Source organism: Aspergillus aculeatus (genome assembly GCF_001890905.1).
Source record: "Aspergillus aculeatus ATCC 16872 unplaced genomic scaffold ASPACscaffold_2, whole genome shotgun sequence".
Taxonomy (NCBI): domain Eukaryota; kingdom Fungi; phylum Ascomycota; class Eurotiomycetes; order Eurotiales; family Aspergillaceae; genus Aspergillus; species Aspergillus aculeatus.
In genome coordinates this window covers 2,486,683-2,512,931 of record NW_017962977.1, presented here as the reverse complement: position 1 = coordinate 2,512,931, position 26,249 = coordinate 2,486,683, and the positions used below count along the sequence as shown (strand labels likewise).

Here is a 26,249-nt window from a genome sequence, read left to right as displayed (position 1 = left end):
AAGGTGAACAAAAAAAGAGAGTTTTGATCTATCGCCTATTTTCTTCCTGCCTTCTTGCCCTTGCCTCGTCCACCACCGCCACCACTGTTCAGCCGGGCCTTCTTGGAAGGCGGAGGCTGAGGAGCGGCAGTGGCTTCGTCATCAGACTCCTCCTCGTCCTCTGTATCGGCGATGAAGTCCACCATGGAGCCGACGCTCTCGGCATCCTCGTCGTCCTCGTCTTCATCTTCCTCGAGGGACTCTTCCGCATCCGAGGAGCCAGCGGACTCTTCCGCCTCGACATCGAGGATGTTCTCATCCTCGTCCTCCTCTTCTTCGCTGCCTTCTTCTTCATCCTCGGAAGAGTCTCCACCGTAGTGCACGCCGTTCATCATCGACTCCTCCTCATCGTAGGTCTGGTCACGTATCGACTTGGTGCGAGGTGTGACGGTGTCCTTGTTCGCCTCGGCGTCGCTATCCTCGTATTCATCCTCCTGTCCCTCCACGTAAATGATGTTCTCCTCATCCTCGCTGTCCATGGCCTCTTCACCGTTGTGGATCGACCGTCGCAATCCGAGCTGGGCGTCCAACATATCGAGCTTGCCCTTGAGCAGGAGCAGCGAGGGAAGGCTTGAAGAGCGCTGCTCCATAACCTTGAAGAGGGTCGACATCCGCTTGAGAAGCTCGGGCTTACCAGCAAGAGCTCCACCGTGCGCGACGCAGGTCCATTGGACCCAGACTAGCAGGTGCCCGTAACGACCGGGGCGACCGGAAAGGCGCTCTGCGAGTTTCTGGAGGAGAGTGGCTGCCAGGGACGAGTCGAGGCGTTGGATGGTAGTGCGGATGATAGAGAGGTCGCCGGTGTGGAAGCATGACTCGAGCATAGCGGTGTCGTTGGTCTTGAGAGACTGGGTGAGAACGGTGGACAATGACACGCCCGAAGGAATTTGCTGGATCGCGGCGTTTGGCTTTCCGGGAATCAGGGATCCCATATGCACGTCGTCCTCAAGCTCGGCTTCGACGTCAACAATTTCCTGGTTAGCGCGCACGAGCTCACCAAAAGACGGCTCGCCAGTCTCCTCCTCTTCGTCCTCGGAACCTGACTCTTGCTCATTACCCATTTCAACATCACTGTCCTCCTCCTTCTTTTGCAACTGCCTCGAGGGCTTCTCGTTGTCGGCGTCGGAGTCGGACTCTTCTTCACTGTCGGCCTGGGAAGCAGCATCTTCCTTGGTATCTTGCATTTCGATGTCATCTTCAATGATATTTCCCTGCTCTACCGTGGCCCGGGACTGGTCGACATCGTCCTCTCTGGCGCTTCTGGTTCCGTTCGTGGTGACGGAACCCAAGACTCCGCCAGTCTTGGTTCTAGGAAAGGTCCTAGTGCCAGTGAACAACACCTCGTCGGTTTCCTCATCGAGCCATTGGACCCGCTCGAAGACAGGAACGACACCACCGTCAGCCCAGACAACAACCAGGTCGGGGCCTTGGAACGTCGCTGCCACAACTGACACAAGCGCCTCGGAGGTAGCAGACATGGTGACCTTAATCGATGCCTCTGCTCTTCTGATGGCCTGCTTAGATCTGGCTCTCTGTTGAGCAGCACCCTTGGCAGAAGTCTGCTCAACGGGCGTTACGAACGGCCGCGTGAAAAGTTCAATCGTGCCATCCTCAGTCACAGCGGCGAGAACTTGCTTCTCTACCGGGAGAGCATCGCCGTTCTTTTCGGCGCCGGTATACAAAGCTATGGAGCTCACACCCTGCTCAGCCACGAGGTTCATGGCAAGTTTCTGTTTCTCGGCATCGAAGACATTGATGTAGCGGTCACTATCGGATACAAGGAACAATCCCGTCCCCGCAGACTCTGCTGAAGATGTGAAGATTTGTCTGATAGGGTTGCGCATAGCATCAAACGACACAGGAGGTTCGTCCTTCTCGACGCTAACAATATACGGCGTTTGCGAGGCGCAAATGACATGGGGGTTAGAAGGAAGAGGACGCGAGAGTGTGTTGTATGTCGACGTGGAAGGTAGATGGATGGTTCTGAAGATATGATCAGCCGAAAGGATGATTATAGTAGGAGGTGACTTGAGCTGAATTTACCTTGTCTTCTGTCCAGTGCGGAGGTCCCACTGCACTAGCTTGTTATCTCCGCCAATGCTCCAACCCTCCTGGCCGGGCCGACTGGGGGTAAACTTGAAATCTTTGATGCCCTTCTCGTGTCCACCTGCAAGCGTGCCGACAATCTTATCATCCACAGGCGAATACATTCGAATCTCAGAAGTGTTGGTTCCAAAGGCAACGACGACATCGCCCTGATCGAAAGCGTCCCCGTTGATATCAGAATTCCTCTTTCTCTTCTTCTTCGATTGATCCTTGTCCTTCTGGCGACCGGCGAAATAACCCCAGTCTAGTGAGGTAACGATCTCCTTGGGACCCAAAACATGCTCGCACTGTAACCGGCCTGTGTTCGTATCGTGAATGCGGAGATGCTGAGCACCAAGGCCTTGGATGACCGACGCGAAGAGTGTCAATTGGTACTCTGATGGAGCGAAAGACGCCTTCAAGATTGAAGACTGATTTCCGATCTGTGTCGATCCTATTACCGCGGGCGACGCAGCGGAGGAAGTTTTCGAAGCGGCCGGGCGAGACGCTTTCTTGACCATTTTGGATGGACTCTGCGGGTGGAATCAAGGCGATAAATGCAAATGTGTCCGTGTCGCAAAGGAGGCAGCAGAAGGCGATAAGAAGCCTGACCCCACAGCAAAATTCGAGCGACAACCTCTTAACTCTGAAAGACTGTTGTGCTGGTCGACCGTCGCCGACTTTCTGGACCCGAGTTGAGGTTGCTGAAGAGGAAAAAAAAGTTCTGTAAAGATGCGCTTGGCCTGTTGCGGTTTAGCCGCCCGTGATCGAGTTCCGCTCCGGGTGTCTTATCTAATCCTCCGCTACAGCCAAGCACAACTGCACGGAGGGGTGAGGTGCCGGTACGAAGCGTTCTTCCTCTAATCATCTCCTTGTCCTACAAAATCTTACGCGCAGAGAAGAATGGGTCGAAAAGGATACTCTGGTATCCTTTTGATACTACTTACAGTTCAGGATTTCATGCAATGCTTTTTATTATCACCAGAAGTCATCAACAGCCTCACATTACACTAACCGTGCAGGATCTTGAGAGCCAAAGAGCCCTGGAATATAGACTCTTACCACCTCAAACATATCTCGACCCCAAGCACCGATGCTTTCGATGAGATCAGGGGAAACTCTTCGCCTCGCTGTCATCTCATTTTTTCCCTGTGATCACAATCGCAGCAGTCACTCGTGCTGCCAGGGCGGTAGTTCCTGGGTTACCTGCCGAAAGCCAGTTGGTCAGACTCGGCATGGTTACAGCAACAGATGTGCCACCGTCTTCCAAACCTTCAAGTCCACGTTCAACTTGAAGACAAAAACTCTTTAGCTGCTACAAGACACAACCGACGTGATAGAGTAGCTCAACAGTATGGCTAATTGAGACAACAGGCGCCATGGTCTGTGAACGGCTGCCTAGACGAGTCATCCTTTCGAAGAGCGCCGAGCGACCGCGAGTCGATATGTGTCATACTCGTCGAAACCCATGACCTGAAGGTGTCATGTCCTCAGTGAGGCCCAGCTTCTGATTTGATGTTAGTGGCGGGACCTCTACGAATCTCTCACCTCCACGACACAAACACTGTTTCCAACTCATAGATGCGCGTTCTCATGAGTATGACAAATCCATTAAATCCGTTGAATGTTCAGACCTGGCCACTCGGAAATTTGATTTGCAAAGACCCAAGGGCCTGATTACATCAGCATTCGGACTAAACCGGTTGCGATGCAAGGGAGGGCTCAGGGCTAAACCCTGGGGTAACACCAAGTCAGCAGACCAACACATCCTGGCTTCGGGCGGCCAGCACGTCTGTAAGCTTCCTATTAGATCCATGATGCATCCTCCCACCAAAGGCCTAACACACTTCAATCGGGTATGTCATATCTGATCTCACTTGGCCAAGGTACCATAGTGAGGTATCTGGTCGACAGGATGCAGATCGGTATTTCACCGTTCAGTGATTCGGATCAGTTTCTTCTGCTTGGGAGGATACGGTCCTCATTTATCACTCACCGAGTGGACAACCTCTTTTTTTTTTTTTTTTTTTTAACCATTACACTCTCTGTCTTGGTGTCTGGCTTCGAGGATGTTTCCGACAAAGACCAGGGTTGGATACGACCAATAGTAACCAGAAATCCGTCGAACGCGTCATCGGCGAACCAATGAGGAGGTGTAGAACGGCTTGAACTAGATAAATTGGGACTAGCGTAGCGGATGGAGTTAGCGGCAGAGAGCGGACGGGCGCGACGCGGCCGTTCGTACTTAAGGATTCTAGCACCCCCTCCGACTTTCTCTGTCTCTGTTTCTGGAGCTGAGAGCTGAGAGCTGCGCGCCGGTCACGCTTTTCCCCTACTTTACCACCACACACACCCTATATCCTCCTCCCCTCTGCTGACCGCCCTCCACCTCACTCATCTTTCTCTGCTTTCTAAGCTGTTGCAGCCTGTATTATCCTCGGTTGCCCCTGGATATTACTCACGCGTCTTGTATCGCGTCGCGCGCTCACCCGTTCGGTCCCAGCCACAGCTACTGCAGCTGCTTATTTTATTTGGGATAAATCTATTTTATTTTTATTTTTTTTTTCCTTGGGGTCTTATTATTTTCACCTTCCCCCTTTCCCCTTTCTTATTATTATTAGCAACGACTTCCGTCCAAGCTCCCGAACCCAATTCCATCCGTGTCCTTCCCTTTCTCTTTACCAACGCGTTGCCAAAACCTTTCATCGGCCTAAGGCACGAACAAGGGCACGTGTGTTGAATGACGGGTGAATATTTCAACAACTCAGGCATTCAGTGACTTACCCTTGATTGCCATCTTATCTCAATTCCTCTTCAATCCCCTTTTTCCATTCGGTTCTGATATCGTTTCCCTTCAAATCCGTCTGGCGCCGCTGCCTTCCGCTTAGCTAACCCACGCTTGCCGCCCACGTGACTGTTGCATTTACCGCCCGCCGCCTCTTGGCGATATAAGTACTTGCCCAGTGCCTTGTCGCATTCTCCACATTTGCGACCCGCGCTAATCTTCATCCTTTCCTGTATCTGCTGCAACTCCCGTGGCGTCGCATCAGACTGGGACTGCTCATTCAACCGGTTTTCCCTTCTGTCATCTGTCATCTAATCAGCTTACTTGCTCGCCCGCTTATCGAATCCATTCATTAGTCTGTGATAGCGCAGAGTGTTACCTATTCAGTTGATTGTTGTTGCCGTCGCTTCCTAAAATCCTTGGGTTAACTGAGACTCCCATCGGAATCGCCGCCTGCTTAGATTTTCTGTATCTCGGCCACCCCAAGGCGGGCTTTTCTTCACAGCGACCCCAAATGGCGACGCCGCCTCCGGAGGCCCCTTCTGACTTCAAGGAGGAGAAGCCTCAACTGCCGCCGTCGCCCAATGGAGTTTCGCCTGGTGGTGTCGATCGCACAGGGTACGTATCTTCGCAACCTCACTTATCATTATTTACGTCTCGTCGCTGACCACCTTCGTAGTTCCCAAGATGCTGTAGTCAGTGTCAAACCCGATGCGCCCGTCAACGGTGCCGAGAAGACCTCGGCAGACACAAAGTCCGCTGCTGTCAATGGTCATAGTGCCGAACAAAGTTCTGTTCCAAACGGCCTATCTGCAACCGCTTCTCCACCCAAGTCTCCTTCTCTGCCGAGTACAGACACACCCGCACAGCCAGCCGTCGCGTCCGAAGATAAAAAACCTTCAAACGTGGATTCAGTTGCGACTGGTGAGGGAGACAAGGCTACTGCAAGTAACAGTGAATCTGTTACTGAGAAGGCTCCGCACACGGGCGGGGACACTCTTAGCCCCAAAAACACACAGGCGTCACCGGATACGTCAAAGCCATCAACTGATACGTCCGATGCCAAAGTGGAGAGCACTGCACAGTCATCACAGAATATTGGATCTGTGAAAACAGAACTTCCCCACCATCCTTCCACCAGCCCGTCCAAAAGCGATGCTGCCAGATCTGTTTCTGCCGCGACGCCTCTTCCAAGCGTTGACCACGAGATGCGTGACGCCCCGGTGGTTCCAGCGTCCCCGACGAAGGTGACAAGGGAGCGAGAATCTGATCATGGTGATGAACCCGCTGCTAAGCGAACCAAGTTCGGCGGAGAAGGCGCGTCTGCAACCGACTTCAAAGTTCCTAGCGCACCTACACCGGCCCATGAAAGCCGCTCCGCTGGCTCGAGCAATGGATATGGTGGGATCACCAAGGTTCAACACAAGTTCTTGCTCAAGTCGATTACGAGCCTGAAACGCATGCACGACTCGCGATTCTATCGAGAACCCGTGGATCCGATCAAATTGAACATTCCCCATTATCCGCAAATCATCAAGCAGCCAATGGATCTAGGAACCATCGAACGGAAACTCAAATTCAACGAGTACAGAAGCGCACAGGCTGTAATAGATGATTTCAGACTAATGTGCCAAAACTCTTTAACCTTCAACGGCCCCGATCACTTGGTCACAGTTGAGGGTCAGAGGCTCAGAGGAACTTTTGAGAAGCAGATGCACAATCTTCCCAAGCCTGATGAGATGGAAGAAAAGAAGGCAAAGAAACTCCCTCCCAAGACGTCGGCAGCCCGTCGAGAACCTCGGGCGGCGCCGAGTCCTAGTACGGCACGTGCTACCGGCAACTCTCCTCAGTCCACCACGTTCGCTCTAGGCCCGGAGGGTTTGCCGCTGATCCGTCGTGACTCTGCTGCTAATGCAGACGGTCGTCCAAAACGCTCCATCCACCCTCCCAAGCGTGATCTTCCCTACGCTGCAAAGCCAAAGAAGAAGAAGTATCAATGGGAGCTGCGCTTCTGCACCGAAGTATGCGAGGAAATGTATAAGCCGAAGCATTTCAACTACGCGGCGCCTTTCTACTATCCTGTTGACCCTGTCGCTCTTAACATCCCTACCTACCACAGCATCATCAAGAAACCGATGGATCTATCTACTGTACAGACAAAACTGAAGGCTGGCCAATACGAAAACGCCAGGGAATTCGAATTAGATATGCGCTTGATCTTCAAGAACTGTTTCAAGTTCAATATCCCCGGCGATCCCACATATGTTGCCGGTCAGCGTCTGGAAGAGATCTTCAACCAAAAATGGGCCCAAAAGACCCGGTATCTTGAAACCCACGAACCTCACCCCGAGCACCAGAGCGCTGCAGAGTCTTCCGAGGACGAGAGTGAAGAAGAGGCAGAGGAAAGTGATTACGATGCTGAAAAACTCAGTTTGTTGCAGAAGCAGATGGAAGAGATGTCTCGTCAGATTGAGGCCATTACTCAGAAGAAGAAGAAGACCCCTCCTGGCTCCAAGAAAATCAGCAAGTCGAAGCCTCCTATGAAGAAGGAGGTCAAGAAGCCTGGAAGCGTAAGCTCGAGCAATGTCAAAAAGGACAAGAAGATCAGCACCAAGAGTACCAAGCCTGAGAAGCAGCGCTGGGTCACCTACCAGGAAAAGCAGATTATCTCCAATGGAATCAGTAGTCTTCCCGACAAGAAGATGCAGGAAGCGCTCAAGATTATTCAGAGCAACGTTCCGGCTCTTAAGGTATGCTATTCCCCCCTTCACCGTAAAGACGGGCCGTGGAACTAACCCTTTGAAAAGGGTACACAAGAGACAGAGATCGAGCTTGATATCGATGAGCTTCCCAACGAGGTTCTTGTGCTCCTGCTTCGTTTTGTCAAGAAGAACGCGCCTCATGTGATGGAGGATGAGGAAGTTGCGACTCCCACTGCGGCGACTTCTACTACAACTGCTGCTCCAAAGCCGAAAAAGAACAAACCCATGAGCAAGTATGAGCAGGAGGCGCAGATAAACATGCTTGAAAGCAACTTGTCGCGCTTCTCGCAGGGAGGCGGTGGCCGCTCACCCGACCCTGTCCCCTCTGTCGAGGCCAACGAGAGTAGTGATGATTCGGAAGATGATTCTGAGGAGAGCGAGGAGGAGTAAGTGCCTGCCAGGCAGGAAGCCTACCATTTATCTACGATGGAGCTTTAGCCGACGGTGGTGTTTGCTCCGGCCACTTGACGCCATTGCTAGTCTCATCTCTCACCATCGCACACCCTTTACTCTTGTTTGTCTTTTCTTGCCATGTTCTCCATACAATAATGAGCTACCGTTCGTTTCCTAAGTCATTTCTCTTTTTTTCCCTAGCGACCTCTTTGACACCTGGAGGATGGTTCGATGTGTCCTCGGACTCTCCAAAACTGTACATAAGGCGAGGCTGGGGGACCCGTCGGATGATCCGGATGATTGTCGACCTCACAGCGTGACAATATTGGAAGATTGAGTTTGCTTTCATTGGACAGTCGTCGGTTTAGCCTTGAGCTGGCGCAACGACCAGTTTTCAGGCAACGGTGATTGGACTCAGTGAGCAAAGCGTGGTGGGAGTGGTGAGGGTTTGTGTATGATTACGAAAGAAACGTGAAAACGGAAGCGATTGCGAAGCATTACCTTGTGCTATACAGGCCACGTTGGTCTTCAAATGAACATCTTCTCCATTCGTAATTGTATGGAATTGTCTGGGGTAACCCTCGACCTGCCCTCTGTTCGAAGGAGATGAAGGCCTCGTTGCCTGGCACAGGGCGGTGAGCCGCTCAACGTCGCCGCGGAGGTTAAACTATTACGTCTCCGTACCCCGACAAGAAAGAGCAAAGTAAACATCCTCACAAATCCGTCCCCGCAATCCCTACCCCAACGATGATCCCGCCGTGCGATCCAGTCATTCTTGAGAACAACCCCCAGTTTAGACATCTTTATGAACAAGTGACTACAAAGTTTCTCAACCAGGATGGTTCGACGCGCGCCAATGATGCACAGCCGGCAAGAAAGGCACTTTTGGAAGTATGTCAGCGTGGTAGTCCGCGATAGCCTTGCCAGCCGTTCCTCTAAACAGGGCCTTCATGCTGCGAACTAGGAATTGAACGACTGTCGCATCCGCGATGCGAGAAAGAAGATCACAAAGCAGGCATTGCGACGATTGGCATTTGACCCCGATAGCGAGCTTCCTGACGAGGTAAGGGAGCGGATACCCCTAAGCATGCCGCTGGCTGCAAGTTGCCATCACGCGCAAGCTGACATGCAACTGTGGATACTCGTTTCTCCAACAAGTGTCGAGACCCCGCAGCCATCGTATATCTCTACCTCGAATCCCGTCCCGATGTGATCAACCTTCCTGCGGACCACGACGATCAACCCGACACCGACACCCTCCAGCTCCTCACTCCAGACATCGACCTATTCTACTCCAGCCTCCCCGACCTTGTTGAGCCTTTTTCCCGCATATTACGGGCTGATCTCGATGATCTACGTGCAATCACAGACGCAAGAACCGATGCAGATGCATCGGCCGCCGCCGGTCCTCGTACCCGCGCCCGCACGCGCCAGGCAACAACCGGCAGCAGAAGAACCGCAGCCCAGCAGATCACTCTCTCCTCGCGGCTGGACAAGCGCATCCAGGCCCTGCGCCATAGACAACTGAGCGAATTACCCGCAGCGCGGACCCGCATGGCTGCGACAGCTGCTGAAGTTCTGGCGACGCGGGCCGCGGTGCTAGAACGGACGGTCATGCTTCTGGAACGGGCGAAACATGGGGCATTCGCGCGGGCCACGAAGGCCAAGGCAGAGCATTTGGCCACGGTCGCGCAGGGGCTGGAAGGCAGGCTCAGGTATGGTCATTCTGCTCTCTCTCTCTGTTTCTTCCCCCCCATGAGGGCTCGATTGGTGCCTCTGGAGGAGATGGAGGTCGTGGCTGACTGTCAACTTGCTCTGATATATTAGTGTTATGAAGCTGGAGATTTCAGCCTCGATCCATACCCCGGAGGTTGTCGCGGCGCTTGGTCGGTACTGGGATCATCTTGAGGGTGCGCGGGAGCGTCTGGAAGAGTCACGTACGGAAGCATTGGAGGAGTTGAGAGCGTATGGTCTCGTGGCAGAGGAAGAATCCCATCGAGAGGAGGGCGCGTCTGAAGATACAATGCGCTCCGAGCCCGAAACCATGCAAGAGGTTTACTGCCGATACTGGACTCTGATTCGAGAGGTGGAGAAGGTGAGAGGAGAGACACGGCAGATGGGCGAGTCGCGATAAAGTGATGCTTGATGATAGTTTGACATGATACCCTATCTCATATGATTTGCAAATGCTACGTATACCAGTCCCATCTCTTGTCTGGGAATATGTCAACGGTAGTCTAGTGATACTCAGGTACACTGGTCCCCGGTGATGGCCGCTGTACTGTACCTGACGATAACCAATCAGCCACCCCGCAATCAATCGATCACCTGACTCAGGTCCGGTCCCGCCAAAAGTTTTCCCTTAGCGATAAACTACTCAGTAAAACCAAATAACTTTAATCTCCAATCTGAACGAGATCACCCCCCTCTCCCAGAGAATTTATATCAGTCCAAACACAACGCAACCCACTCACAACTTCTGCTCACATAACCTCCAAATCAAAATGGCGGACGACGCGATCTCCATCTACGACGAAATCGAAATCGAAGACATGACCTTCGACCCCAACCTGCAGATCTACCACTACCCGTGCCCGTGTGGCGACCGGTTCGAGATCGCGATCGACGACCTCCGCGACGGCGAGGACATCGCCGTCTGTCCTAGTTGCAGTCTGATGATCCGGGTGATTTTCGATGAGGTGAGTTTTTTGGTTGTGGGCTTCTGGACTTGTGGCTAATTTGTATTATTTTCTCCATGCAGGCTGATCTTGTTAAGGATGACGATAAGAACGGGTCCGCTGGCGCGGTTGCTGTTCAGGCTTGAAGTTCTCCGGGGGGGGGAAAGTTACCCATCAGCGGAATTAGGGCTTGCTTAGGCCTTCTTTTTCTCCTTTTCTGGTGGACTGCGATTGATTTCGAGTCGAGATTCAGGAAGAAGGGGGGTTTGGCTGCGTGGGATGGAATGGGCTTGTCGGTCTCAGGTTCCATGAATCATATGGGCTTGAGTTTGATGCTGAGGTAGTGCGTCAGGAGATGGGGGTATGGTCATATCTGAACCGAGCGTCATCAGCCGTGCAGGGCTTGTACTCGCTCGGTTGTTCTGGGGATGGATGGGCTCAGCTGCCATGACTGTGGGCAGTCCCGACTGGGTTGGGTCCGCCACACCTTTGACCCGTCCCAGCGTGGACACTCAATTGACCTACGCACCGCGGGTCGCCAGTCCCAGTCGCAAACACTGGGTGGCGCGACGCTGCACTACCCTCTCGTCCTGTGCAAATCTCTCAACCACAGTTGGTTGCGACAAGCCAATCAGATGCCATCCATTGGCTTGGAGAGCAAGTACCTAGCATACACTCGGAAGCCTACAGACCTGCGCAGCAAGCAGACCAACCCAACTCATCTCGAACCTTATATAAATTGGTCTAGCGGTCACTTGACAGTCGCAATCACAAAAAGCAAAAGTCTCCAGCTCCAGAAATTCTCCCTAGCACAGTCATTAATTTACATGACTCCTTTCTTATAGTCAAAAAACACCACCCCGTAAATTCATTCCTTCAGAGCAACGAACAAGCCATATATTCCCGATAATATAACCGTTCCCCTAATTCAAATCACTGTAGATATCCTTCGGCAGGTTCAAGGTCAATTCATGGTTCAACAGATCGGTCAGATTCGTGCCATCGCGCAGATAGATCCACTGCCCATTGGCGAACGGCCGGGAGTCCTGCTTCTCATGCATCTGATCGCCCTCGAGCACCCAATCGAACCGCTTGGGGCCGGAGATGGGCGAACTCAGCCAGATCTGCTTGTTGGGGGGCTGCTTGTTGAGCACGTATACACCGACTCCGGGGACGGCAACATTCATGACTCCGGCCTAGCCCGACATACACAGGCGAAATGTTAGCTTTGAAGCGTGGCTGGTAGCAGCGGAGAGGGGTGAAGGTGGGGGAAAGGGCCAAAACGCACACTATATTCGGCCTCAATCTCCGAGCCCTCCTCCTGACGAGATTCCACCTCCTCGAGAACGGTGTTCAGGTAATGCTCGGCGTAGTCATGGTACTGCCCATCGGTCAATGGGGATGGTTCCGAGACGTGGGAGCCGGCGCCGGCGACATTGTGCGATTGCGGGTTCGGGGCCGCGGGGTCGGCGGAGTCCGGGAAGATGCCTTTGCGGGTGGAGGGCGTGGAGTGGAAGCTTCTTTGCGGAAGAAGGACTCGAGATGTGGAAGTGGAAGCTGGGGGTTGCGAGGAAAGGGGAGCAACTGCTGCTGCGGCTGTTGCTGCTGGGGCGAGGTGAGCACCGGCGCCGGTGCGGAGAGCTGGACGAGCGACGGCGGCCACGATGGCCCGGGAGGCTCGAGAGTACATGATTGATGATAGTTTAGTTGGTTTGGATCGTCTGGTGGGAATTACTAGACGGAAAAGCAAGACGGGACGAGAGACGAAATGAGCAAGAGGATTGAAGTGCAAGAGAGAGAGAGCACTACCGATTAAGAATGGAGAATGGAAAGAATGGGGGGGAAAAGCGGAGATGATTTCATCAATGATCACAGCATAAGGCGGCATAAGGTAAGCTGCCTCGCTCGCTGATTGGATTGGCCGGACGGCAGAAGCTCCAGAACTTCCATCATTCTTTCCATTCCACCAGTTGCTACCAGCCAAACAATGACTTATACTTGTTCCTACTTCTTACTTACCCTTTCGGCCTTCGACTTCGCTTTTATGGATGTTGCCTGCTACCACACTCTGTTGAGTCTTCGCACACGCTCTCTTAGCTCTGGATGAGACAGTTCCCCATATCATGCTGGCCGTGTTGCTCAGCTACAGCTAACCTTCTTCCTCCAATCTCTCGATCTACAATGTCGTTTCATCAATAGCGATCACCACCCGGCACACCGATACTAGATGTCCGCCTCCCGGCCCACCTGGAGGTATATCACCTCAAGGGTCACACTCAATCATTGTCCTTCCCGGCATTACGCTCGCCATGACTCGAAGTCTCTCATTGTCAGCCAACGGAAACTTAGCTTGAACCAAGCTTATCACAAAAAGCATATGCTCGTGATACCCGTGTATGAAGGCAGCGCTCTCCAGCAATGGGTGACGGCATACGCCACCCTTGGCAATTATCTACCAGGCGGCGTTTTGGGGCCTCGCAATCTCCGCCCGCCCGGCACTCTGCATCTGACCGTGGGGATGATGACCCTTGACACCAAATCACGCGTCAAAGCGGCCTGTCGATTCCTCGAGTCTCTCGATCTCGACGCCATCAGGCGCCTGGCGGATCAAGAGGCCTTCAGACAACACGTCGGGTATATCCCCGCCGAGCCCTCGCAGCAAGACAAGCCTTGGGCATCATCCCCAGGTACCCGGCCCCGACCCCTCACGGTCTCCTTCGAGAGCCTGGTGGGCTTCCCTTCGCCTGAAGCAGCCCGTCACCTCTGCACGGTTCCTGTCGATCCCACTCTCCGCCTTCACTACTTCTTAATCTATCTCCGCCGGAGCTTCCACCAAGCCGGCTTCTTCTGGGACGACCACAGCGACGAGGACGAGATCTCGGCCTACCGGCTGGAAGACGATCGGCCCCCTGCCGAGCCGTCGAGTGACGAGGAGCTGGCGGCGGATTCCGCAGCGGCGGACGTGGTGGAAATCGGCTCGGATTCATCCTCCTCCTCTTCCTCCGTGGTCAAGTCCTCTTCTTCGCATGAGGAATCACTGGAAGACGCCTCCTGGCTTTCCAACCCAAGCAACGCGCCCCCGCCCCTGCCCCCACCCAGCTACAAGCGAGGATGGAAAATTCACCAGATTCATACGACCGTGGCAAGCACGAGTTTCCGGGTGGGTGATACTATCATACAACACTCGGTGGACGTACGGGGTCTCATCGACCATTTTCGGGACTATTATCTCGACGAAGAGAAGACGATGCCGCGCTGCGAGCTAACCATGGACGAGCAGTTCCGGTGGGAATCGGATGTCTTCCATGATTGTTCTATGGATATGATGGAGGAGGAGGTGGTGGAGGGAGAAGATGGCTTCGAGGGTTGGCATGTGGAAGAATCGCCGAAGACTCCCTCGGAGGAACCCACAGCAAGCGCCCAGGGGACGTCTGGTCCTCCCGCCAAGCTCAATTCATTTGTCTGGGCCAAGAATGTGCGTCTAGAATCCCTTCAGCTCAGCCCAGGTGGATTTTACGACCGGTGTGATCAATCCACTCCGGTTGGGAGAGCGCGGAAAATGATGCTCAAGGTTATCGCGCAAAGAAGCTTGCTATGATGATATAAGAGAAATTGTGGCCAGGAAGGGAAGGGCTTTTGTTGGAAATGTGAGAGGGGGGGGGTTCTTTCAATATACGTACGGGTGCTTGTATCCCCTTGTATGTACATTCTAGAGGTCCATCTGAGAGGACATACATACCATACTCAGCAGCTCTAGTTGCTGACCGGTCTCCTACAACCGAACACAGAAGCAAAATCTGACCAATGCTATTTGTTTGATCTCAGGGGGAAACGCAGCCTACCTTTTCCTCTGTAGTTATATAAATGCGGTCTATAAGCAATCAACAATTACCCAAAACCCTCCTCTCCGGGCGGGACACCTAAAACGCCACGCTGGAAACAGACAACCAGAAATGCCACCGAACCTTGCCAGCCGGCCCCTTTCCTGTCCAAGGCTGGGAGAGCAAGCCAACAACAACAAGAAAAAAGAGAAAAAAAATCACCGGACCTTGCTCATGAGCGTCTCCATGCCCCGTTCGACCGACAATTCCGCCGCCTTGGCCTTGATGGCGCTGACCATGCTGCGCTCGAAATCGTCGCGGGTGCGCACGACGGCCTCGACCCAAGAGAGCTGGAGGTCCCAGTACTCGGTCTTGAAGCTCTCGTAGACGGCGACGAGGGCGGGGCCCTTGTCGGCCTCGAGCAGGCGGACCAGCCAGTCGACGAGGCGCCACCTCTGCTTGATGGTGCCGGCGAAGGAGTCCGGGTAATTCTGGAAGAAGGCGAAGACGGTGAGGACGTCGTCCTTGAACTTGTCGGTGTAAGGGTCGGCGTGGCGGCGGAACTTGACGCCGCGGTTGCGGACGGAGGCGAGGTAGCGGGCGAGGAGCTCGTCGGAGAGCTCCTCGACGAGGATGTCGATGAGGGAGGGGTGGAGCACGGGAGTGTAGTCGGCCATGTAGTCCTCGAAGGTGGAGGTGATGCGCTTGACGGCGAAGTCGCCGTACCACTTCGGGGTGAAGAAGTCCGGGATGGTGGTGCGGAAGTCGACGGCGAAGATGAGCTCGACGAACTGGTTGAGGCAGTGGGTGCTGAGGTCGACGTAGCCATCGCGCAGCGCCTCCAGCTCCGGCAGCGCCCGCCCCGCCATGTACTTGGGGTCCACGATCGTCTCGAAGTCCCGCTTGAACCGCGTCAGGTAGCCCAGCTGGCCCGTCTCCTCGTTGTCGTCAATGCACGCGATCTGGTCATTTGCGATCGCGATCAGCCAGTCCTGCAGCAGCTGCAGCCCCTCGAGCTGGTCCCCGCCGGGCGCCTTGTACTTGGCGCACTCCTCGTCCACGAGCGCCTGCCACGCCGTCTGCCGGCTCTTTAGCACCGCGAACATGGCGTCGATGATGCCTTCCACGACGTCCGTCCGCGACGAGGCCCCCGACGCCATGATCTGCTCGTGCAGCATCCGCCACATGTCGGGCAGCGTCTTGGTCCGGAAGCAGCCTTCCGGATTAGTGTCCAGCGAGTCTGGGATCCGCTCCACGAGATTCTTCTTCTCCGTTTCGGCGATCCGTTGCGTCCAATCCTCCACGGCGCGGATGATGATGTTCTGCCACTGCCGGATCAACTCGGGCTCGCGGTCGTCGAGCAGGTTGGGTTGGAGGTCGGCCGGTTGCCAGCCCAGCTTGGCCATCTTCTTGTAGTACTTCTCCGTCCAGTGGATGATCGCGAGCAGGTTGTCGGCCGGCAGCTCCGGGTCATTGATCATCCCGATGAAGAGATCATGGATCATGCGATGATACATGTTCGTGTACGTTTTGTAGATCTTCCACTTCTTCGGCATCAGCGGCTGCATGCCTTGCTGAACCGTGTAAAGATCGTTGAAGAACCACCGGAAGCTCTTGTCCAGATTGTCGGGGTTGGCCAGGAACTCCTCCTTGGCCTCTTCGAACTGGTTCTGGGCATAGAACTCAATTGCCTTGAGGAACTTCTCCTTGTAACCCCGCACGGTCTTGGGCCCCACGTTCATCGATTTGAACCGATCGGCCAGGTCCTGGTGGTCCTTCTGCGCCTCTTGCAGCGCACGCACCGTCTCGTCGTTCTTCTCTTCGTTCATCACCACCACCGCCAGCCGAACGACCATGCCCGGGTTGTCCGACTGCACCAGCGGGATGAGGTTCATGCAGGCCGTGCCCAGATGATCATCGAACCAGTCGATGACGGAATCCAGGCCTTGGAAAAAGTCCCCCAGCGTCTGCTCGCTGCTCGAGTCCTGCGCCTTGCGGATCTGATCCATCGCCTCGTCCCGGAAGTCGCGCAGCCGGGAGATCTGCATGTGGGCCTTCAGCAGGTTGGGTTGGTTCTCCAGGTCGTCGTCATCCTCGCGCAGGAGATCCTCGACCACCGCCAGATTCTCGCTGAACATCTCCAGCCCTTTCTTCATCATGAGCGTCGCCTCAAAGTTCCGCTGCACCTTGGCCAGCTTGTCGATCTGCGAGAAGTCCTCCACGCTGTTCTGGGACTCGGCGCACAGCTTGTCGATGCCCTGCAGCTCGTCCTTGGTCTTGGACACCTGCCGCTGGCCCTCGGTGAGCGCGTTGATGCTGCGCTGGACGGACTCCAGCTGGTCCCGAAGCCCCTCGCGCAGCTGCGCGTCGACGGCGCCTTTCTTCCGCGAGTACTCAGCCTTCAGGGCGACGATCTTGTCCAGGTCCTCCGGGTACCGGAGGATATCTTCCAGTCGGGGCATGGCCACCGTGCCATTGTTGTCTTCGCCTCGCGCCATTGCGGTCGGGATTCTGTCGTTTTCGATGGAGGTGATGTGTATTTAGACGCCCGTATAGAGGCGTATCATTAAAAGGATCGCGATCGTGAAGCTGGCTCAAGCTCCGAGAGGTACCGGGGCGGGTGTTTCCTGAAAGGAGAAGGCAGATTATATCGACGTCGAATAAAGGTTCAGACCAAGTATCTCCGTGTTATACGTCGTATCTCGTGAGTAGGAGTTCGGTGCACCCGCAAGGCTGTACGGTCGCAAGGTGAGATCAGAGCGACAGGCGACTTGTATAGAATGAACGAGGTAGCCCCTCTTGACACGCGCAGCGCTTTAATTATAGGGAATCTATAAGATAGGGTGATGCAAGTATCAGTATCAAAACCCTTCCTTTTCGGTCAGACGGTAGGAATAACACTAACCAATGGCTCATCCTCAAGTCTTACCACACAGCTGGAAAATCCCTCTCGTTGTTCTTGCAAAGCTGTTCGATAGCACGGAGTAACTAAGTAGTCTCACCTTATCCTCCTCCCCCCGTAATTCCCGCCCGCCGACCGACGCAAGCCACTCGAACCCCGGCAGAAAATCAAAAATCACGTGACACACCGCCTGGCAGACCGACGGAAGATCGGGAATTTTACGGCCGGAGCGAGCGCGATGGAGCGCAGCGCAGCAGCAGCAGCAGCAGCAGCAACAGTACTCTTTCCAGATACGCGATAACTTGCTACGATCGAACAATTGGGGCAGAAACACACAAAATCCAATCCGAACTCCGAAGCACTCGCATACCGCATTGAATCGTACAGTCGCGTCACTCGAAACCCTCCACCTTCCATCCACCCTCCCCTCCAAAAATTCGATAACCAGTCAACAAAACTCCGCAACCCCGAGAACCATTTACGCTCTTATAAATCCTCCCGAGCTACACACAAGACAAGATCCCCCCTCCGCCACAAATCCGCTTAAATTCCACCATCACAATGAGCTACTTCCGCATCACCCTCGTCCGCTCCGCCATCGGTCTCCCGCGCCGAACCACCGACGTCCTCAAGGCCCTCGGCCTCAAGAAGCGCATGGCCACCGTCTTCCACGCCGTCTCCCCGTCCGTCGCCGGCCAGATTATGAAGGTCAAGGAGCTGGTCGAGGTCCGCGAGGTGGACAAGCGGTTAACGAAGCAGGAGGTGCGCCTGGAGCGCAAGCCCGACCCGGGCTACTACGTCGAGAAGTACTCCGGGGCGGAATACAAGGAGAACAGAACAGCTTGAGCTGTCCTTTTCTTCCCTGAACTTCACTTTTTTCTCTGTGGTTCTGTCTAGCCCAGTTTTCTGCTGCTTGCTTCTCGTTTTCGCGGCTTTTTTTTTCCAATTTTATGTCGTGTCCAATCTACGCTTGACCACCGCAAATCCTTTCTCCGTTTCAAGAGCTTTTCCTTTGGGGAAGAAGGGGTTGATCGAACTTTCTGGTTACGTGATTTTGGGAATCGAAATGGGGAAGGAATCTGATATAACAATTGCATATTCCAGCAATGACTTGCAACGGTGACGCCTTGCACCTCTGGTCGGGCTTGTTATGCGTCGGATTGGAGATTTCTTCGAGGAGGGCTCGAATAAGTACTCTCGAGTCTAGACCTTGCTGGGTCCTTCTTGCATGAAGCGATTCATTTCGGGTTTGGCCCACTCCACTGGCCAAAATGTGTGTGTGGCTCTAGCAGGTCGGTTTTCTGCATCCTCTATCGGCCCGGTCATTTGTACTATAGTATCTCTTTTGCTGCCATTTTCTACAGAATGGCTCTGTTCATGTGAATCAAACATGCCTGATACCAAGCTGCGTGGATTTCTCATGATAACAATAATACTCGATTGTTGGAAGAATAGAAATCATGCAAAAGCCGCTCATGACACCGACAAACCGCAAATCAACTATTTGCACAAGGAGACGACCCCATTCGAAGAGTTCGTGCGCGAGCTGCCTCTCGCTTTTCCAAGACTATATAGACAATGCCAATTTTCTTAGGTCACAGACCTGTCTATGCTTTATACAGAGTGTCGAGGAATCCCTCTGCCAGGCGGCTGACGATGCTTTTGTCCGGCATGCTACCAGCCACACCATAGAGAGCTGCGGTGTCTCCACGTTTGACAATATACGACTTGCCCTGCCGCTTCCTCTCCTCGGCCTTCTCCAGCTCCTTCTCAACAACCTCGACCAAATCATTGGTAAGCGCATCCACTGCTGAAGCTGTGGGAACAGTGAAAGCCACGTGGATAGCAGGAGGTGTTTGAAGAGCGTTCAGGTGCCAGCCCTTTGCGGATAAATCATCAGCAATATCGTAAATATCAACGGCGTCATTCTTGCTTTCGAAGGCGACGACGCTGACCATGGGCTTTCCGACGATCTCCAAGTTCTTCGACAAGATTGAGTGCTCCTTGATTGACGACTCAAATTTCTTCGCTGCGCTAACGATTTCGTGGCAGCTCTTGATGTAACCAGATTCACCCACATTCATCAGACTAGCCCAGCAGCCTGCGATCAGCGCACCGGGACGCGAGCCGGCGACGGATGGAGACGCATAAACGCCTCCAGACCAGTCAGGGTAAATGAAGTACTGATAGCTGCGGTATACCTTGTTGCGGTATAGAAGCACAGAGTTGCCCTTGGGCGCGAAGCCATACTTGTGAGTGTCCACGCTAATGCTGGTCACACCGGGTAGACGGAAATCAAAGCCGCCCTCTTCCTCATACGGAGAGGCAAAGCCCGCTTTCTTGAGGAACGCGATGACAAAGGAGCCCAGACAACAGTCGACATGTAGGGGAATCTTGTACGAGGTCGCCAGTCGAGACAGAGCGGGAATGTCGTCAACAATACCATGAGGAAAATTCGGCGCAGATCCGACAATAAGAACAGTGTTGGAGTTGATCAACCGCCGAACCGATGGAATATGGACCTTATAGTCCGGGGCCGGGCAAGCAACGCGGTGGAGCTTAATCTTGAAGTAGTTGCAAGCCTTGATAAAGGCAGCGTGGGCGGTGTCGGGAATGATCCTTCAGAGGGTATCAGCAAGTCGACGGGCACACATGATTTGCGAAGCGCTTCTACTCACATCTCAGGCTCGGTGACACCCCGTTCGGTATATGCTTTCTGCCGTGCAGCAAGGCAAGCCATGATGATGGATTCTGTTCCGCCACTGGTCGTGACACCCGCGCCATCGGAGGGGGCATTGAACAGCTCGAGGACCTGGATGACATACGTGAGCTGACAATCCCACACAAGTCAAAGGAGTGAAGTTACGTACCATAGCGACAACTTCAGCTTCCATCTTCCGAACACCAGGGAAGACATCTGGGTGAATGGGATTTGCGACACCGAACTGGCCGAAGGCTTCCGCTTGTAGCTTGAGGAGATCCTGCCCTCCATGATACACAGCACCGCTGACGCGACCATCCTCCCAGCGTGTATGTTCCATATTCGCCAAGTTATTCAATTCGGCGCGAATCTGCTCGGCCGACCATCCTTCCTTGGGTAGAGTCAGATACCTGGTAACACCAGGACCGCTGGGGACGAGTTTCGACTCTAAGCCCTCGATCGCTGTGGACACTTGCTTGTCAACCTGGCCTTTAACGCCGGGGAATCGCAAGAACACGGAGTAGCAGAAGAGACGGACGGCGGAGTAGACATTGCGGATGCTGCCGAAGAGGCCGTAGCCTCGGAGTGAATGATACGCCTTGCGAACGTGGCGGAGAATGAATAGAATGAAAACGATATTCCGAATACTGAGACACGAATGATTGAGTTGTTTGTTAGTGAGACCGGAACCAAGGACAAGCTTGATGGTCGCCCCATGGGCTAGGCATGTCCGCGCTGCCACGCGGGGAAAGACAATGCGGTGCAGATGATCTCATGAACTCACACATCCAGTTGCAGAGCTGCCAGTTGCGAGTTGGGAGCCCTGCTGTAGCCAAGCAGTTTGTTCTGCAAGGCAACAGGAAGAACAGATGGTGCCATTATGAATGAATGGACAGTCGATAAGAAGAAGGGGGGGGGAGAGTCGATTGAGGGCGACCTCCGAAAGGATGACGAAGGTGACTGGGGAAAGAGAGGAAAGGGCCGCGGGCGGTTACTGCAGTGTATAGGTACTGTCACCACCACTAGTTCGGTCGGATGGTCCAGGATATGGAAGCCGGCGGCGATAAGACCGCCCCTCGGAAGGCTGCCTCGGCTTCAAGGTTTTCCACATGCCACATGCCAGACTCCGCATACGGAAACCACCGCTTTTTTTCTCGTTTACAATTTACTTGACTCGGCTCGATTCAGAGCAAGGAATGAACATCGAATACTACCGAGTAGTCTATCTCAGGCTCAGGCACTCAGTATCTTGTGTGAAATGCAGTTTGAACATCGATATCTGCGTATGTACACGGTCCGAACAAAAAGGACCCAAAATCTCTTCCCCAACACCGAATCTCCTTCTTTTTTGAGTCAGGGAGAAAGAAGACTTTTTGAAAACCCCCATAGAAATAACAACCATATCAAGATCCTTGACACATAAACGTAGAAATCATGAGGATGAAAGTAAAATGGAAACATCTTCCCGCAGGAAAGAGACCCACCCGCTGCAAGCATGAACAGGAACAGAAAAGGAAAACCTCTAAAAACGCGACCCTCTAATCCCATTGATGTGATTCAATGGCGGCGCTTGCAGTATGGACGAAAGGCAGTCAAGCCACGGGGCTTAAGCGGTAATTTGCTCAGCAATCTCCTTCTCCTTGGCAGCGAATTGAGCCTGCTCGTCGGCCGTAAGGTCAAGGAGGGGCTTGTCCTCGCCCGACTTGATGTTGCGGTAATAGGCGCGGATGATGCTGTCAGCATCGTCAACAGCAATGGGACGAATATCAGCAAGAGCCTTGATCTTGGCAGTGCACTCCTTGTACTGAGCATCCGTCATCGTAATGTTGAGTTGCTGGGCACGCGACTTGATGGCGTTCCAGCCGGTCAGACGGGAGGCAAAGTGGACATATCTGCTCATGCCGAAATCGGCAGGGTTGATAATCTCGTAGGTGCTAGGGTTGTTCAGGATGGCCTTAGCGTGGATACCGGCCTTGTGGGTGAAGGCGCAGAATCCAGTAATGTAGTTGTTGAAGGGAATGTTGACCTCAACGGCCTCGGCGACGAGGTCCTCGACTTCCTTCAGCTTCTCAAGCTTGTACTTGCTCTTGACGTACTCGGGGTCGGCAACCATCATGCGGGCCATGAGACCACCAAGAGGGGTGATACCATTGCGCTCACCGATACCGAGAACGGAGGTATCAATGTGAGTAGCACCAGCCTCCAGGGCACAGTAAGCGTTAGCAATGGCGCAGCCAGTGTCGTTGTGGAAGTGGGTCTCAATATCGCAACCCACGACACCTCTCAACACACGGACGAGCTCGTAAACCTGGCGAGGGGAGGCGCAACCGACGGTATCGGCGATACCGACACGGTGGACACCAACCTTGTCGACGGCGGAGTAGATGGACAGGAGATCGACCAGGTCGGAACGGAAGGAGTCCTCACTGGAGAAACGGATCTCAATACCCTTAGACTTCACGAACTCGATAACTTCGATGGCGGTGTTCTTGATGTAGGTCATGTCCTTGCCGTGAGAGTGCTCACGGAGGTAGGAGGAGGTTCCGATGACGACATCGCTATCGACTCGTTAGGAGATAGTCGCGCAAGCAGAAGCCTTAGAAATAACTTACACTCCATCAACACCGGTCTCAACGGCAACTCTAGCATCGTCCATGTGGCAACGGATGTGAGTGAGAATCTAAGGTTCGTAAGCTCTGAACGAGTTCCTGAATCCGCGGACGGCGTGGCGCGGACGGCGTGGCTAACATACCTTAGCCTTCAGGCCAAGCTTGCAGATGGCCTCACAGTCCTTTCTCGACTGCTCGGAAGCGCAGGGGCTGGTGAGCTCGATCTATGAGAAGTGGTCAGTGCACAAGCTCCACGACGGTTCGACCCTGTCCGCCACCCAGGATGACTCACGTAGTCAACACCGAAGTCGTCCAAGGCCTTGGCGATTTCGATCTTCTTCTCGGTGTCGAAGAAAGCGTTGGCGAATTGCTCTCCCTCACGAAGAGTACTCTCAATGATCTTGAAGCGGGAGACATTGCTGAGGAAGTCGGTAACACCGACGTTGTGGCCGTAGGGGTTGCGGGAAGCGGAGGGGTGGGGGTTCTGGCGAGTCTCAATGCCGGTGAAACCGGGGTGGTCACCTTGAAGATGATATGTTACTTGGAAATTCCAGAAACGATGAGAGACAGATGATGCGACTCAAACATACCATTGGCATTGGGGGCAGCGCCGTTGGCCTGCCCATTGGGCTCGTGGTCTGCACCAGGGCACATTGTGAAAGAGGATACGGCGGGGTAGGTTTAGTGGGTAGGTTGTAGTATATAATAGCGAGAAGCTGCGAATGGTAGAAGCAAGGTCAGACGACGACAAATGCTTAGAAGAAGTCAGATCAATGGGGAGTATACTAACAGTAAAGGTTCAGGTCAAGGTGATGGGTTTAAATGGCAAAGAGATCTAGTAGGAGAAGAGAATCAAAGAAAAGAGTCATAGGCTACAAGTCGGTTTAAAAAAGCGGGCGGTCTGGTCGCAGGCAAAGTATGACTCTTTCTTCTCGGGCGGAACCCCCCTGCTGCTGCGGCAATGATGAAAAATTTACTCGCACTAGGAACTACCTAAGTACGCCTCAGACCTTTGGTGACCATTTCTTTGCCATCTCCTCCCTGGCTGGTTGTGTGGAGAACCCTGACCCCGGCTGGCCGTTCACAGCGCCTCCGACCACCCCAATTGCTCAGCGTGAGGATCGTCTCCAGTTTCCGATGGGGTCTAGCCTAAATGCAGTAGTCATCATCGTTATTAAGGCCGGTTCCTTATCCAGGCGGGCCTCTTTACGTATGTGTAGGTGGGTTTACACGGCTGTTTGCCACGCTGGGGAGAGAACCAGTTCTACTCAGTGAGTACCTGAGATTGTGCTGTCAATACTAGCTTTTCGTATGAAAAACCTAGCTGAGGCAGATCTTCGTTTATGCGTCCTATCATTGCATGTAGTCAGGGTTTGCCTCTAGGGTTTTTCCTTAATTAGTCGGAGCCAGTCAGGGCCGGATTTGGGTTGCATAATTGGGGGAGCGCTGCAACCGACATCGGCAGGTTGGTTAACCTCGAGATAGCGCCGCATCTTGATAACTAGCGTCGGCCGCGGCGGGCAGCCAGGCTCGACCGACGCAAGATTGATAATCAATTCTCGACTATTACTTCTATTCACAATGCTATTGGCTGTGCTCAGAATGATTTCTTGACTAGACTGATAACTTGCCATGGTAACCGACACTTCCTTTCGTTGAGTGACATACGTTATGTGCCCGTTAGTAACGGTAGACAACAGTACATGGCCATGGCCATTCCGCTTGACTCATTATTGCCAGGCCGGTCCCTCCGGCATCGCTCCTGATTTTCATTTCCTGGCCTCCAGTTGGTCAGCGTGCTTACGTGGTAACCGTCTCCCGCCCCTTCAGTTGGGGTTTGCGGCCGCGGATCCTCGAGTCATTCTCCAGTAGCGGTGGCCTGTGCGGCCTCAGGTTGGAAACCTTGGAAGGTCCTGTGGCTTGAGCTAGACTGGAAGTAGTAAAGCCTGTGATTGTGGAGTGCAACTTCCGTTTGAGTCATATCTCAAACTTCATGGTACAATACATACCTTAGTTTTACTACTGATCAGAGTATCTACTACGCAGCTACGCATCGATGCATAGAGTAAACAGCTGGCTATCTTGGATGTATACTTTCAATTGCATGCACCCTTTTCCGCATGAAGCGTAGAAAACAGAGACGCCGAAGCATTGATAACTATATATAATCCCCGCTTGTCTTATCCTACCAATCCAACCTCCATTAGACTTAGCACCGAACATCAGACATGAAGCTATCGAGGTCCGTCTCTTCAAGATAGACCCGGATGAGATCATAAGGTCAATCTCGTAGCGATAAGGGATCTTTCCTGCATACATTGACCCACAGTTCGCTGTCAAATGATCCATAAGGCTGTACGCCTCGGACAGGGAAGGCTCAGACCCTCCAGCTCCTTAGCTTAGACGAGTCCCGCCTGAATGCAAAACTCGCGCTCTGTTCTAGATCACCGTGATGTTCAGGCTGGAGTATTTGCGACATGCTAGTGTCAATGTCATCTGTGTATCTTCCAAATCCCGAGGATGCTTCCGACTCTTCGCGATTGCCTGCCTTAGAACCCAGGCGCTGGTCCCTGGACTTTGCGATCCCATAGCCTTTGTCACGGGACCCGATGATGTTCCCAAGGTCTATCCGTCTACTCTCGCGCATCCCGAAATACAGACCGGCAACCACAAGTACCACAACCCCAAGGCTGACGGGGAGACCGATGTACAATGCGAGTCTATTGAATGACAGCTGGGGCGAGGGTTTGCGGTGCTCCGTGGGTCGGAGGTGGAGTAAAACGGTCGGTCCTTGTCGAATACTGGCTCGCTTGTCTGATACAGTATCTAGCTCAATGATATAGAGTGTCAAAGCATTTCGCTGTTTCCCTTGAAGCCAATCTTCGCGCATGTGGATATGGGTATAGCCGTAGCTGTTGTCAATCCTCTCGGATGTGTATGCCGAGTCGCCTTCGGAGGAGTTCAGATATCTCAGCTCGATGGTGATAGTGGCATTCAAAGGATAAAAGTCGGCATTCCAAGTCACATAGTACGTCGCATCGACTGTCACTTCGGTACCATCCTTAGGAAGACAGAAAGGTCGAAACGGGCCATTCAGGTCGGTACAGATAGGGAAGTCATTGGGAGAAGCCGCAGTGGATCGTTTCTGGACGGCCGTGGGGGTTGCTTGGCTGCAAGCAAACTCGGTGACTAGTGTTGTCACTGCTACGATGGTTAGATGGATTCCTCTGGGTGCTAACATGTGCACTTTGATGGAACCTCCTGCGTACCGAGTTCAGTATCACCACCTGCCACCGCTCTGTTGCCTTGACAGAACATGACCAGCACTGCAAATGCCAGAGTAATTCTGTGAAAGAAAAATGCACAGCACTTTTCAATTCCTGCCATGGTTGACAAGCGTTCACAGAAATATTGACAGCGGTGCGGTATGGACTTGATAGTATATCTATACTCGGATGGTAGATCAAAATGAAT

At 53.4% G+C, this 26,249-nt stretch overlaps 11 protein-coding genes across 11 annotated transcripts; 5 read left to right on the top strand and 6 right to left on the bottom strand.

The window, feature by feature from the left end:
• Positions 1 to 35: 35 nt before the first annotated feature.
• Positions 36 to 2,645, bottom strand: ASPACDRAFT_57455 (WD40 repeat and Utp12 domain-containing protein; the record flags this gene model as incomplete). The annotated part of the gene is made up of 2 exons (XM_020203245.1): positions 36 to 2,022; positions 2,083 to 2,645. 2 exons carry the CDS (start codon positions 2,643 to 2,645, stop codon positions 36 to 38), a joined length of 2,550 nt encoding a protein of 849 aa, XP_020060462.1.
• Positions 2,646 to 5,423: 2,778 nt separating this feature from the next.
• Positions 5,424 to 8,061, top strand: ASPACDRAFT_22293 (putative transcription regulator BDF1; the record flags this gene model as incomplete). Its single annotated transcript, XM_020199105.1, has 3 exons — positions 5,424 to 5,527; positions 5,589 to 7,659; positions 7,717 to 8,061. 3 exons carry the CDS (start codon positions 5,424 to 5,426, stop codon positions 8,059 to 8,061), a joined length of 2,520 nt encoding a protein of 839 aa, XP_020060461.1.
• A 750-nt stretch (positions 8,062 to 8,811) lies between these two features.
• ASPACDRAFT_39737 (uncharacterized protein) lies at positions 8,812 to 10,198 on the top strand (the record flags this gene model as incomplete). The annotated part of the gene is made up of 4 exons (XM_020200642.1): positions 8,812 to 8,955; positions 9,029 to 9,127; positions 9,223 to 9,779; positions 9,892 to 10,198. 4 exons carry the CDS (start codon positions 8,812 to 8,814, stop codon positions 10,196 to 10,198), a joined length of 1,107 nt encoding a protein of 368 aa, XP_020060460.1.
• Positions 10,199 to 10,568: 370 nt separating this feature from the next.
• On the top strand, positions 10,569 to 10,888 carry dph3 (CSL family zinc fnger-containing protein; the record flags this gene model as incomplete). Its single annotated transcript, XM_020200641.1, has 2 exons — positions 10,569 to 10,763; positions 10,826 to 10,888. 2 exons carry the CDS (start codon positions 10,569 to 10,571, stop codon positions 10,886 to 10,888), a joined length of 258 nt encoding a protein of 85 aa, XP_020060459.1.
• Positions 10,889 to 11,665: 777 nt separating this feature from the next.
• ASPACDRAFT_57453 (frataxin family protein) lies at positions 11,666 to 12,432 on the bottom strand (the record flags this gene model as incomplete). The annotated part of the gene is made up of 2 exons (XM_020203244.1): positions 11,666 to 11,938; positions 12,031 to 12,432. 2 exons carry the CDS (start codon positions 12,430 to 12,432, stop codon positions 11,666 to 11,668), a joined length of 675 nt encoding a protein of 224 aa, XP_020060458.1.
• Positions 12,433 to 13,039: 607 nt separating this feature from the next.
• On the top strand, positions 13,040 to 14,530 carry ASPACDRAFT_75612 (uncharacterized protein). The gene has a single exon (XM_020204496.1). It carries the CDS (start codon positions 13,120 to 13,122, stop codon positions 14,338 to 14,340), a length of 1,221 nt encoding a protein of 406 aa, XP_020060457.1. The 5' UTR covers positions 13,040 to 13,119; the 3' UTR covers positions 14,341 to 14,530.
• A 109-nt stretch (positions 14,531 to 14,639) lies between these two features.
• On the bottom strand, positions 14,640 to 17,552 carry ASPACDRAFT_1885557 (SNARE-binding exocyst subunit SEC6). Its single transcript, XM_020198396.1, has 2 exons — positions 17,469 to 17,552; positions 14,640 to 17,394 (listed from the first exon to the last, which is right to left on the bottom strand). The coding sequence occupies exon 2, from the start codon at positions 17,059 to 17,061 to the stop codon at positions 14,782 to 14,784; it is 2,280 nt and encodes a 759-aa protein (XP_020060456.1). The 5' UTR covers positions 17,062 to 17,394; positions 17,469 to 17,552; the 3' UTR covers positions 14,640 to 14,781.
• A 474-nt stretch (positions 17,553 to 18,026) lies between these two features.
• Positions 18,027 to 18,311, top strand: ASPACDRAFT_39732 (mitochondrial 54S ribosomal protein uL30m; the record flags this gene model as incomplete). Its single annotated transcript, XM_020200640.1, has 2 exons — positions 18,027 to 18,191; positions 18,225 to 18,311. 2 exons carry the CDS (start codon positions 18,027 to 18,029, stop codon positions 18,309 to 18,311), a joined length of 252 nt encoding a protein of 83 aa, XP_020060455.1.
• A 761-nt stretch (positions 18,312 to 19,072) lies between these two features.
• ASPACDRAFT_22005 (sphinganine-1-phosphate aldolase DPL1) lies at positions 19,073 to 21,045 on the bottom strand (the record flags this gene model as incomplete). The annotated part of the gene is made up of 4 exons (XM_020199081.1): positions 19,073 to 20,084; positions 20,144 to 20,277; positions 20,336 to 20,813; positions 20,951 to 21,045. 4 exons carry the CDS (start codon positions 21,043 to 21,045, stop codon positions 19,073 to 19,075), a joined length of 1,719 nt encoding a protein of 572 aa, XP_020060454.1.
• Positions 21,046 to 21,333: 288 nt separating this feature from the next.
• On the bottom strand, positions 21,334 to 23,730 carry hcsA (homocitrate synthase). The gene is made up of 6 exons (XM_020195642.1): positions 23,566 to 23,730; positions 23,366 to 23,491; positions 23,068 to 23,297; positions 22,919 to 22,999; positions 22,779 to 22,846; positions 21,334 to 22,724 (listed from the first exon to the last, which is right to left on the bottom strand). Exons 2-6 carry the CDS (start codon positions 23,427 to 23,429, stop codon positions 21,773 to 21,775), a joined length of 1,395 nt encoding a protein of 464 aa, XP_020060453.1. The 5' UTR covers positions 23,430 to 23,491; positions 23,566 to 23,730; the 3' UTR covers positions 21,334 to 21,772.
• Positions 23,731 to 25,121: 1,391 nt separating this feature from the next.
• Positions 25,122 to 26,093, bottom strand: ASPACDRAFT_1853024 (DUF4448 domain-containing protein; the record flags this gene model as incomplete). The annotated part of the gene is made up of 2 exons (XM_020197288.1): positions 25,122 to 25,976; positions 26,045 to 26,093. 2 exons carry the CDS (start codon positions 26,091 to 26,093, stop codon positions 25,153 to 25,155), a joined length of 873 nt encoding a protein of 290 aa, XP_020060452.1. The 3' UTR covers positions 25,122 to 25,152.
• Between the last annotated feature and the right edge of the window lie 156 nt (positions 26,094 to 26,249).